The sequence below is a fragment of the Neofelis nebulosa genome, chromosome 15 (assembly GCF_028018385.1).
Source record: "Neofelis nebulosa isolate mNeoNeb1 chromosome 15, mNeoNeb1.pri, whole genome shotgun sequence".
In the NCBI taxonomy this organism is placed as follows: domain Eukaryota; kingdom Metazoa; phylum Chordata; class Mammalia; order Carnivora; family Felidae; genus Neofelis; species Neofelis nebulosa.
In genome coordinates, this window is record NC_080796.1 from 24435489 (window position 1) to 24449304 (window position 13816).

The 13816-nt window shown below is 37.1% G+C and overlaps 1 protein-coding gene and 1 pseudogene across 9 annotated transcripts in view; one reads left to right on the forward strand and one right to left on the reverse strand.

Moving 5' to 3' along the window:
• COP1 (COP1 E3 ubiquitin ligase) overlaps window positions 1-13816 on the reverse strand; it is a 259333-nt gene that overhangs the window by 196206 nt on the left and 49311 nt on the right. For all 9 annotated transcript variants that reach the window (XR_009254573.1, XR_009254574.1, XM_058702418.1 and 6 more), the window contains exons 5-6: window positions 12787-12906; window positions 3733-3801 (exon numbers count right to left, since the gene is read on the reverse strand). Coding sequence is in view for 7 of the 9 variants with exons in the window: in XM_058702418.1 (XP_058558401.1) it covers window positions 3733-3801; window positions 12787-12906 (189 nt within the window). In the remaining 2 variants the exon portion in view is untranslated. The remainder of the gene's footprint in view (window positions 1-3732; window positions 3802-12786; window positions 12907-13816) is intronic.
• Window positions 6742-7881, forward strand: LOC131496621 (dnaJ homolog subfamily A member 1-like; annotated as a pseudogene).

The following is a 13816-nucleotide window of genomic DNA, read 5'->3' on the forward strand; positions in this document are numbered from 1 at the left end:
CTACATTGCACCACGATTCCTGACCCAAGATATTAAATGTTTAATGTTTCAAGCCATTAAATTTGACGGTAACTTGTTACACAGCAATAGGTAACAAATGCAAACGCCTACTATGTGTCCTCTTAATATCTGAAAAAGAGTCAGTAGGGAAAATTAACTCAAAAACGAAAAATTAAATGTAGGATTCTAATAGCCCTAAAGTACTAGCAAGATGTGATATTGAAGCAAATAAGTATGTTAAATCTGAAAAGCAGATTTAACTTCTCAGATTGGTATATATAAATATCTAAACCAAAGTGCATCATGACCCCAATAAAAGTTAAGTATAAGATCACAAAGTTAATTTTCAAAGTCTGAATGTTAATCTTAGGAAAATAAATTCAAAAGTAGTACTCTGCCGCCTGGTCAGCCTATACTTTGATTGAATAAGTTCAAGTATAAATTACACAACAGGACATAAGACCTCTAACAACAATATTCATTTTGAGGATTAAGTATGCAAATATACTTCATAATATATGTGAAAAAATATAATCACTTCATTCTGTGGGTACTAAATTAATCAACTAAATTCCTAGACTAAAGTTTCTTATGATTACATATCACTACTGGTACCTGACTCCAATTATGGAGAAATTTATGAAATTCAATCAAAGTAACTGATAAATTTTTAAAGTCTATTGACATAGCACTAAATTTTCAAATGTTTTAAACTTTGTTAACCTTGCTCCTCAGTGTCTCTTACATAATTAAACCTGAAATACTCAAAGCATGGGCACAACAACAACAAAGAAAACCAAAATGTAGTAATAACAATATAATCAATGCACAAAATAGATATCAATACCCAGAAGTACTCAGAACTAGTGCACTTCAGAGTTAAATTGCCCACAGTAAGAAAATATGGTTCAAAATGGAAAAAGAAATCATTCAATCACAAAGATCAATCTAAAGTCAAACTATAAAATTCTACAGTACAATTAACCCAGACATTTAATTGCAAAAACACAGAAACACAGATACTAAGAGCTATGGATCAAAAGCAGTATCCTAGAAGGTACTATTAGAGGCCCTCAACCACCACATCCGAGAGAGGAAAAATTACAATCACAAGGATGAATTATTTACTAGAAAATAATTTTCTGTTGATCTCTCCCATTTCTGAACATCCTGTCATAGCTTTAGTTCCAAATTATCTTTTCAAGGATGTTTCTACAGCAAACACAGAAATAGTGAATTTGCCTGTGACAGAGGGCAGATTTATTTTCTGATCAATATGATAAAAATAATATCTCCCTGCAGGGCAAAGACTAGATATGTTTGCCAGAGACCCTTTTAAAAGCCTGGGATTTCTCAAACTCGGGGTTCCTTTGTTGTTACATAAATACACTGTATGTGCAGCACTCGCCTGAGCGCATCTCTACGACACCCTGGTGAGACTTGAGGTTCAGAGAAAACATACAAACATGAAGCAGGTGCACCAAATGTGCCCACAATAAAATCCTCTATCTCCAGCCCAGAAGTCTCATGTAAATGACAGCACAAATGAAAGTGTTACAGGCTAACTTGTGAGATTGCTAGTAAGGTAATAATCTCAGGATCTTCACAGTTTTTTTAGAGTTATATACTGTATCCTTTTATTACCTGAGACATTTTAAAATCTAACAATTTTGTTGCAAGCATTAACAGACCCCTAGAAAAGCAGTGAAAAACCAGGGTCTAATAAAAACCTTAAGTAATTCAGGACACAGGGACTCCTGGTGGCTCAGTAGGTTAAGCGTCTGACTTCAGCTCAGGTCATGATCTCATGGCTCGTGAGTTCGAGCCCCACACCAGGCTCTGTGCTGACAACTCAGAGCCTGGAGCCTGCTTTGGATTCTGTGTCTCCCTCTCTCTCTGCCCCTCCCTGGCTCACACTTTGCCTCTTTCTCAAAAATAAATAAACATTAAAACAAAAACTTTTAATAATAACTCATGACACAGATAATGACCAGCCATTTACTTAACCCTCAGACACCCTCATGTTTGGACTGCACACTTAATTGAGTCACTTACTCATTCATTATCACGTAATTCCTCATGTACTTAATCCCATGTTCAATGAGTTTAAAGTTTAAAGCAGAAAGAAGCGTATGTATGAAACTACTGCAAAACAATTTCACATTCTGTCTTAAAAAGTTGGGAGGTATGTATGCGATATGAAAAACTATCACTTTTCCAAAGAATTTCCTATGGCAAAAAGATGTTGAGTGTATATATTAAAGTAATAATTTTATTTCCATATATCATAAAATTTTCAGCTTTGCTACGCAATGTGTGGTCCAAGGACCAACAACATCATCACCTGAAGCTTCCTAGAAATGCAGACTATGGGGCTCCAAAACACACCCCCAATCAGAACCTGGATTCTAACTATCTTCAGGTGATTCTTATGCAGATCAAAGTTTAAGTAGCCACCAAAAGAAAAAAAGAGAGGAATAAATTTTAAATTTATAATGAAAATGTTTTTGTTAATAGACATATTAAAACCACAATTATTAGCTCAGTAAAGCTTAAGTTTAAGAAAACAAGTGAAAAACCAGATAAAGAATATTTAGCTATCAACAGTATCATAGTACAGGAAAATCCAATTGGAACAAAGTAAGAAAAAGTAAAAACAGATATCATGAATAATCGAAACAAGGAAACATCAAACTAAGATAATGTAAGGTTCTGACAACACACACTAACCATACTTCATCACAATAAAAACATCTCTCTTTAGTTTCAAAAACAGATGGCCTAGAACTGAGCACATAATAGACATTACATGTATTTTCTAAATGAATAAAAAAATCTTACTTAGAAATCTTAAAAATATAAGAGATTTGAGGACAGTTCAGAATTTAAATGTAGAACTCCTTTTTGAAGTTATATTGGCATTCTCCCCATAATACAGAATTTTGCCTTTGATTTTCCCATATTTTGTACACGTGTGAAATGATTGAAGAATTTTATAAATGTCAAATGAAAAAAATCCTGATTATAAGATTATTAATAAAAAGTTACCTTTTAGCTATCCTGCATGACATACTTTCCAAGTTCCAAATAGGCAGCTATGTTTTTGCCTGCTTTTCCCCCCAGCATACATTTCTGCCATAAGAAAAATACCTAAGACTTTATTATCTAAAGTTCCGAAGTTCTCTTTTCAGGGTGTCATTTGATAATTCTATTTTCTGTTCTTTAGAGCTTTGAGGTAAGTCACTGTATTCAATCCTACAGAAAACTTTTCAGTACATCTCCAAAAAGGGATTTTTAAAGTACCGATTTGTAGGGGTACCTGAAGGCTCAGTCAGTTAAGCATCCGACTCTTGATCTTGGCCCAGGTCACGATCTCAAGATTCATGGGATCGAGCCCCACGTAGCCTGCTTGGGACTCTCTCTCTCTCCCCCTCTCTCTATGCCCCTCCCCTGCTCATGTGCTCTCTCAAAATAAATAAACATTAAAAAATAATGATAAAGTATCCAAAGAAAGTAAAAAATAATAAAAATGTTTTAAAAATAATAACAAAGTACCAAGTTCTAAGGGTAAAAGTTAAAATAACAAAGCATAAGGAAACTGCCTACAACTCAAAAGCCTTTTTTAAATGTTTAAATAAACTTTTGAGCATGAAATGCCTTTACAAAAATGGGCAATAATAGGAATAGTCAACAGTAAATGAAACATTATGTAAAACATACAAATTAATATACCTCTCTCTTATTTCTTCTTGCAACCTTGAGGAATTCCATAAGGATCTGTAGTTGGGCTGCATGTGATTCCTGTAACAGAAAATTATAATTGTTCTTTTAAAAACATGACTATGAGTTCAAAGTTTTCTTTAACACTGCAGTATAACCAGTATGAAACAACTTCATGCATCCATTTAAATCAGCCTGTAACTTCTATTAATCAGTTTTCTCATTTACTAACTGGCATTTTTAAAAAGAAGCCATTTCCCCAAAACTAAAACTCATTTTAAGAAACAGGGGTTTTAAATTACATTTCTCATCTATCATACTGAAAAAACTACTTACAGAAAATGGCAATTCTGTTATCTGCCCTAGCATTCTCTTCCAACCAAACTAAGAGAACGCCAAGACAAAAATCACAGTGGATTCAACACAGTTCCTGGAAACTAAAATCACTTTCTCCAAAGGCAGAATAATATTTGGGAAGGAATACATACCTTTTAGAAATGAAACTTACTATTTGTGGCTATTACCTACTCACACAAATGTGAGAATATATGTCCACAGAGAATTTCAGTCAAAAATCAAACATTCAAGAACAAATATTTTAATATAATCAAATGAAGGAAGAGGTAAATAATCTGAATTGTTAAGTGAAACAAAGATGTAACAGATAAAAGATAATTATAAGCTTGACAGTTTCTGGGTATAAAATATAAAACTGCAAATATTTATCTGTTACTGTTAAAATTCACACAAAGAAACAAGGAATTCCAGGTGAAACTGATGAATGAATATATGTAAAAAGAGCATCAAAAGCTAAAAATGGAATGAGATAGTTTATTAACAAAGGTAACTCTAATTTCTTATATATTTCAAAAGAAGAATAATAAAGACCAGAAAATCACTTCCAAATCAAACAAAAATAAATAACAAAAAATAATAAAACTTTCATTTACCTTGTTATGCAACAGAATTGTCTGGGGGCATTTGTTAAAACAAATAGGGACAATTATATTTGATTCTGTTACTCTAGAAAATATTCCAAGAACCTTTGTTTCGCAAGTCTCCAGGGACGTCTGGCAACCTACTTGATTTCGGCCGTGATCTCAGGGTCTTGGGATTGAGCCTTGCACCCAGCTCTGCACTGAGTGTGGAGCCTGCTTAAGATTCTCTCTCCCTCTCCCCCTCCCCGCCTCTCTAAAATAAAATAAATAAATAAAACCAAGTCCCCAGATGATAAGAATAAGCCAGTCAAAATTTGACAAATCCCTACATATTATACATATCACGAAAAGGCATGGCCACCCACTCCCAGAGTCTATCCCCTATGAGGAGAGGGTTCTTCATATTTTAAAGGGTAAAAGGCAAAACAGATCAATGAAATGTTTAAGTCAAGACAATAAGGACAAGAGAGAACAAATATAAAGAAGCAATCACATTAGGATATTCTGATTAACATAACTGAATTAATGTCTCACAAGTGAATAAATTTTTAAAACATAGTATCATGAAAATTTTAAAGTGAATTGTTTTCCTGCAAAACAAAGTGGTATTTACTAAACCTTAGACACATTCCTGAAAAGTTGAACTATCACACAGAACAAACTCATCAAGGCTCTGTGCCCCAACACTGATGACAAATACCCTTCTGCACCCTTCTTAGGACTTTTTTATACCGATTATCTATAACTGTCAACAGAGTATTTGGCTAAAGAGCAAAGACCACATCTTTATACAAAAAGAACATACACAGCCAAGACGGTTGATTCATTTGCAAAGGATGTATACAAACTATCCTCAAAATACTAAGTTTGAATACTTTGCTTCAGTCTATCAACTGGAACATGTAAAGTAAGAATGCAACTGATCTGTAGAAAGCTTTTCTGTAGAAAGAAGAGGGGGAAAATCCCCCAAAGCCTCAAGGTCAAGGAAAACTGGGACCAACTAAGAACAACAGGAATTCAATTCAGCAAATGGCACCTCTTCTGAAATTTAATCTTCTTTAAAAGTATAATTTCGGGGCGCCTGGGTGGCTCAGTTGGTTAAGCATCCGACTTCAGCTCAGGTCATGATGTCGCAGTTCACAAGCTCGAGACCGGCATCGGGTTCTGTGCTGACAGCTCAGAGCCTGGAGCCTGCTTTGGATCCTGTGTTTCCCTCTTTCTCTGCCTCTCCCCCACTAGTGTGTGCGTGTGTGTGTGCGTGCGCATGCATGCTCTCTCTCTAAAATAAAATAAACATTAAAAAAAGTATTATTTCAAGAAAGGAGATAAATGGCAAATTTCTGAAACTGTAATTTCATATGTAAATACAAAAGAAAAATAAAGGAAACAGAAGATTAAAATAAGAATGCTTAAAAATGTGAAGAATAGGGGTGCCTACGTGGCTCAGTAGGTTAAGCACCTGACACTTACTTTTGGCTTAGGTCATGATCTCATGGTTCATAACATCGAGTTCTGCATCCAGCTCTGCACTGGCAGCACGGAGCCTGGCTGGGATTCTTTCCCTCTCTTTCCCTCTCTCTGCCTGTCCCCTGCTCATGCTCTTTCTCTCTCAAAATAAATAAATAAATAAATATTAAAAACTTTTTTTAAAAAACAATGCTTAAAAGACTACACTGTATGTTAGCTAACTTGATAGTAAATAAGAAAGAAAGAGAAAAAGAAAGACCAGAAATATTACATTTTCCCAGGAGTCAAGGCAGAAAAACCTTAAAATACACAAACATCAGGTATAATACTCAACAAAGGGTGGAACTTTCCCCAATGCTCAGTGAGAAGGAGAGGAGTGGCAGTTGCCTGAGCTGTGCCCAGCAATGTGCCCCTTCCCACCTCCCCACCCATAGTAAAAGACGGGCACCTGGGTAGCTGAGTAGGTTGAGCGTCCAACTCTTGATTTTGGCTCAGCTCACAATCTCCCAGTTCATGTGATCAAGCACCGTGTTGGGCTCTGCTCTGACAGCATGGAGCCTGCTTGAGACTCTGTCTCTCCTAGTCTCTCTCTGCCCCTCCCCTGCTCACGCTCTCTTTCTCTTTCTCAAGATAGAAAACTAGCTCTGCAAAAGAATGTGATTTGCAACAAATATGAAGGCTGAGGTTGTAGGAAAGGAGTGGCACAATGCTGTCCCAATTACCAACATACTGGGATGCAAGTAAGAATCCATCAGATAGGGAGCACCTGGGTGGCTCAGTGGGTTGAGCTCCCAACTCTGGATTTCGGCTCAGCTCATGGTCTCAAGGGGCTCACGTCATGATCTCAAGGTTCGTGGGATTGGACTCTATGCTGACAGCATGGAACCTGCTTGGGATTTTCTCTCTCCCTCTTTCTCTGTCCCTCCCCTGCTCACTCATGCTCACAGGCTCTCTCAAAATAAAAAAATAAACTTTTTAAACAGAAAGAAATAAAGTTTTTTTTCACCAGATGGGACCTGGAATGGCTCAACAAATTCAATCTGTGTGCAGAGTGCTAGGACCATGGGGAAGGGATCAGACCTAAAGACAGATGTAAAAGCTACAATGGGAGGATGATAGTTCAAGAAAAGAAGATTCTAGAAGTTCATATTGACAAAGTCATGAAAGGTGGCCAGAAGATAACATTCCATGGTGAAGGAGACCAAGAATCAAGACTGGAACCAGAAGATATCATCACTGTTTTAGATCAGAAGGACCATGCTGTTTTCACTGGACAAGGAGATTTTTTCATATGTATGGATATACAGCTGGTTGAAGCACTGTGTGGCTTTCAAAAGACAATATCTACTCTTGACAACTGAACCACCGTCATCACCTCTCATTCCACGTGAGACCGTCAAGCATGGAGATATCAAGGGTGTGCTAAATGAAGGCATGCCAATTTATCATAGACCATATGAAAAAAGGTCACCTAATCATCACATTTAAGGTAAACTTTCCTGAGAATGGCTTTTTCTCTCCTGACAAACTCTCTATACTGGAAAAACTCCTACCTGAGAGGAAGGAAGTAGTAGAGACTGATGAATTGGACCAGGTAGAACTGGTGGACTTTGATCCAAATCAGAAAGATGGCACCATTACAATGGAGAAGCACATGAGGATGATGAACGTCCTCCTGGGGGTGATGCTCAGTGTCAGACCTCTTAACAGGGCTGGTGAATAACACTGCTGGCATGCTCTACGCAGTAGTGAATAAGTGAAGAACCACAATCATAGCTCACTACTTCCTGTTGTTTTTAATATTCAACTATAGTAGTGTTTTAAAAGTTAAATGAAGAGGGGCACCTGGGTGGCTCAGTCGGTTGAGCGTCCGACTTCAGCTCAGGTCATGATCTCAAAGTTTGTGGGTTCAAGCCCCACAACAGGCTCCGTGCTGACCGCTTGCTCAGAGCCTGGAGCCTGCTTCAGATTCTGTGTCTCCTTCTCTCTCTGCCCCTCCCCTGCTCATGCTTTGTCTGTTTCGCAAAAATAAATAAATGTAAAAAAAAAAAATTTTTTTTAAAGTTAAATGAAGAATAAACTCAAATATAAAAGCTCTGACTTTGCTGTATGTATGATGACTTCAGTGTACAAGATAAATCTGTTTAGCACTTGTTAAAACTACTTTTTAAACCCCCCGCCCCCAGCATTTGTTAGGCCATACCTTGTAACTGATTTCAGTTCTATGTACATGAAACAGATTAGACTAAAATGCTAAGTGTATGTATTGACTTCAGCGTATGACCAAGCTATGAAGGTAAGACTTGTACTTAATTGGCAATCAAAGAACTTGATTTGTAGAAGCATTGGTCTGTAGTTATATTAAGTGGGATTCAATATGATGCCTCTACATTTATTCTATTGCCTGAACAGTTACTTGAAAAAGGTATGCTATGTAATCTGGCCTCTGGTACCAGTGATAGAAAGGACACCTTTCTAAAGAAGGAGTTTACTGCTGCTTGAGGGCCTGCACTCGTACAATGGCATTCCCTTCTGCTGTGCCATCTTTTTCTTTTTATATATATATATATACACATATATATATCTCAGTTCGGATTAAGCTTTTTTTTCCTTCTCTTTGGACCATGATAAGCTTCAGAATAATGACTTCGGCAGCAGGGAAACAGAGTGAGGAGACATTCATGGAGAAGTTAATTTCCATGTATGAGATAGGAAGGTGTCACTTTAAACCATTTAACTAATGCTCCAAGTAACTGCAATTTAATGTTGCTAGTATAGCAAATTACAATGAATAGCTTTAATTGTAGGTTTAAGAGTCATGTTCGCAAGCTTAAATCTGGATATCAGAATTAAGCAATTCTTGAAATGTATGAATGTTTCCTTAATATACTGATTACAAAGCAAAAATAAACAAAATGAATACTCAAAAAGTTTGCTTTGGTGGGGGGGGAGCAAAATTAGCCTACATAGAAATATCCTCTGTGTCCATCAATGGATGAATGGATAAAGAAGATGTGGTATATATATATACAATGGAGTATTACTCGGCAATCAAAAAGAATGAAATTTTGCCATCTGCAACTACGTGGATGGAACTAGAGGGTATTATGCTAACCAAAATTAGTCAGAGAAAGACAAACATCATATGACCTCACTCATATGAGGACTTTAAGACACAAAACAGATGAACATAAGGGAAGGGAAGCAAAAATAATATAAAAACAGGGAGGGGGACAAAACAGAAGAGACTCTTCAATATGGAGAACAAAGAGAGGGTTACTGGAGGGGTTATGGGAGACGGGATGGGCTAAATGGGTAAGGGGCATTAAGGAATCTACTCCTGAAATCACTGTTGCACTATATACTAACTAATTTGGATGTAAATTAAAAAAGTAAAATAAAATAATAAAAATAAAAAAATAAAAATTTCCTCTGTTACCACCTAATAAAGCTTAAAAAAAAGATTCAAAGGAATCCAACTATTTCCAAGTAACTTGTGTCAGAACAAAGCTCAGGAGTGTATAAAGTAACAGGAAAAAAAACCCAGCACTAAACAAAATGAAATTTACAATTCCTGGCATCCAATCAAAAAATTAATAGTGTCCAACACTTAATTTTGGCTCAGGTCATGGTCTTGATCAAGCCCCACATCAGGCTCTACGCTGACAGCCAATAACTGACAAATCATCAGGGCAATGTAAATCAAAAGCATTATGAGATATCATCTTATACCTGATACAATGGCTATTATCAAAAGGAGAAGAGCTAACAAATGCTGGTGAGGATGTCAAGAAAAGGGAGCCCCTCTGCACTAGTGGTGAGAATGTGAACTGGTACAACCACTGTGGCAAACAACAGTATGGAGGCTTCCCAAAAATTGAAAATAGTCATGTGGCTTTTCACCACATATCTGTCGGAAGGCTTCTAGGTACACAGGCAGCACCATGGCTACATGGCTTCCCTGGTGCACCTGGCCTTCAGATATACAAGGCACTGTGTCCCAGGTACCTGGAGATAAAAACTGTGATGGAGCAAATCCCTGAAATACAGAAGGACCAGTCTCACTGCAAGCTACTGAAACCTCTCAGCACAAGGTGGCTGACAAGCACCAAAGGACCAATTCAAACACCTCATTGCTGGAGGCATAAGGAAACCCTTGGGAGGGCGGTTCTGAAAAGAAGTTCGCGTTAAGAATCCTCCCTCACTTTTCAAAACAAAAGCAAAAGCAAAACAAAGCCAATGCTGGAGAAAGAGGTGCTGGGCAATGAGATGGGCAGCCTGGCCACCATCTCTGAACCTTGAATCAAACTTCTGGGCATTCTTAAGGAAAAAAAAATTGGAAACAGAACTACCATATGATTCAGTAATCCTACTTCTCAGTATTTATCCAAACAAATGAATCCCTATGCTGAAGAGACATCTGAACCCCCATGTATGCTAAAGCATTATTTACAATAGCCAAGACACGGAAACATCCTAAGTGTCTGCAACCATGAATGGATAAAGACATGGCTATATATACAAAATGGAATACTATTCAGCAGGAGAATAAAGGAGATATTACCACTTGCAACAACATGAATGGACCTTGAGGGCATTATGCTACGTGAAGAAAGTCTGACAGAGAAAGTCAAGTACTGTATTGATCTCACTTACATGTGGAATCTTAAAATCCACCATACTCATAGAAATCAGATTTGTGCTAACTAGAAATGGCAGGGCAGGGGGGAGGGGGTTGGATGAAGGCGATCAATAGGTACAAACTTCCAGTTATAAGATAAATAAGTACTGAGGATGTAATATACAACATGATGACTACAGTCAACACCACTGTATGGTGTATTTGAAAACTGCTAAAAGAGTAAATCCTAAAAATTTTCATCGCAAAAAAAAACCCTTTTTTTTCCTTTTTTTTCTCTTCTTTATTTCTCCTGTATCTACATGAGATAATGGATGTTACTAAACTTACTGTGGTAATCACTGCACAATACATGTATGTCAAGACATTATGCTGTATACCTTAAGCTTATACAGTGTTATATGTCAATCATATCTCAATAAAACTAAAAGAAAATAAATAAATAAAAGATAAAGCCTCCTCTTCTAAAAACACAGGAGAAATTCCTGCCAGTCCTGTCCCCCAAAAAGACACAGCATGGGAGAACCATTCTGGTAAGCACAACCTCAGCTATTCCCTCGTCCTACTAAAAGACTCCCATTCTATCAGATGCAATCCAGATCTAAGCTATGTTAATAAACAATCCACCCACAGAATTTTTTAAACTGAAACTGGAAAGGAAAGCCCCTTTTCTTTCAAAACATAAATACAAATGAAGAAAATACAAGTGACTATATTACCCACCATGTGATAAGAATCTGAGAAAAGGAAATCAGACCTGTCCCAAAGAAACAGACATGAGAAGCACCAAAGATCCAACAACATTCAAGTGACTGATCTCATTTCCTTATAGTCTCCAGAGAAGCTATGGTCCCAATCTTCCCCATATTTGGTTGTTAAACTCTTCCTTTTCATGTATGTCAGCTACTCACTCACTTACTTTACCCCTCCTTTTCATTTAAGCTAGGTCACGGGGACTCTGCTCCTGCTAAGGTGCGAGTTACTCCTAATGGATCATATTCCATTCTTGACTAACACACGCAAAATCACATTTTACATTGCTTATGTTTACATAAAATAAATGCAATTTTATAATTATTTACTTTCACTAGATGAAACAGCATATATATAGTGCCAGTTCCCATCTTTCTATAAATTATTTAAGCCATAGACTACAGCTGCCACCAACGGACACCTGCTGAAAGGATTTTATGTAGATAAAAATAGTATCTATTTTCTCTTTTAAATCTCATATGTGAAGAAGGGAAGATATGGCAAGGAATATATAAGGAAAAAATGACGAATATAATTGTTTTCCATTAAAATGAAACTGTATTTTCTCACATCTTTCTTATCACTCAGTTTTTCTTAATATAAACTGGACAGTGCAAGTAAGTTGTATATAAGAACTTTGTCTTGGGGCACCTGGGTGGCTCAGTCAGTTAAGCGTCTGACTCTTGCTTTCCACTCAGGTCATGATCTCATGGTTCATGAGACTGAGCCCCACGTTGGGCTCTGGGCCGACAGCAAGGGGCCTGCTTAAGATTCTCTCTCTTCCACTCTCTTTGCTCCTCCCCTGCTTGCTGTCTCAAAGTAAACAAATTTTTAAAAAAAGAAGAAGGACGCCTGGGTGGCTCAGTCAGTTTGGCATCTGACTCTTGATTTTGGCTCAGGTCATGATCTCACGGTCGTGGTGGGATCCAGCACCACATCGAATTCCACACTGAGCATGGAGCCTGCTTGGGATTCTGTGTCCCTCTCTCTCTCTGCCCCTCTTCCCCACTCATGCTTGCTCGCTCGCTCTCTCTCTCTCAAAATAAATAAATATTTTAAAAAAGAAAAAGAAAAAAAAAGACATATGTCTTTTCTTTTACTTGGAAAGGGGGAATTTGTTAGAAGTGATACCTTGAGCATGCTCTTACAGAATAAAATTGAATGAACTAAGTGGCAGACACTACCCTATTATTTTTAAGCATTTCTAGATCTTTCTCAATGCAATAAAGAACACCAGTTAAAATTTTTTAAAGTTCAGCTACCACTTACTGCTTCCAGCTGTTTCTTCTTCTGCACTAGTAATTCCAACATGAGGTTGACATTAGCCAAATCAAGGTTATCTTGGTCAGTTCCCAACAAATCCTGAAATATTTGCCACCTGTGGCCATTCTAAAAATGAAGAAAAGAAGAACCATAGCAACTTCAAGAAGATTGTTTCAGAGAGTCTAAAACAAATGCTTAACTGCTACTTCCTAATATGTTTATGACACAGATATAAAAAATATACTTTAATATTCTAACCTACTCCTTCCAAGCAAGTGGCTCCTAGCCTTCTAATCCTAAATTAAACACTACTTCTTCCTTAAATGAATTTAGGTAACAGATACAAAAGTAATATTCAAGAAGTGGGCACAGCTAACAGTAGAATTCCCTTCAAAATAAGTGCTTGGATTTTGGATGCCTTGGTGGCTCTGTCGATTGTCCAACTCTTGATTTCTGCCCAGGTCATGATCTCATGGTTCATGGGATAAAGCCCTGTGTTGGGTTCTGTACTGGGAGTGTGGACCCTGCTTGGGATTCTCTCTCCCAATCTCTGCCCCACCCCCTCCTCAAAATAAGTAAAATAAACTTTTATAAATAAATAAATAAGTGCTTGGATTTTAATTATCTGTCTAGCCATATTTTCAACTTTGTACTTGGTAAGTTATTAATTTAAGCTCACTTCCCTCAATAAGTTTGGGACTGATCCTCTTAAATTCAGAATCTTCCAATAGTTTTTCCAAATTACCAACCACAGTTTCACCCTGCCACATAATCCTCTAAATGTCATGTGTTACAAGCCAACATGACTCAGTGTGATCCCACAAGACCATTCAAAAGATAATCACTAAATTTTGGACAATGCAGTTAACAAAGTTCTTTATTAAATAGAATAAACTTAAAACAAATTTCCTTAAAAAAAAAATCAATGACATACTAAGCTTTGATATGTAATTAATATTATGGCACCTGGGTGGCTCAGTTGTTAAGCATGTAACTCTGGCTCAGGTCATGATCTCACAGGGTTCTTGAGTTCAAG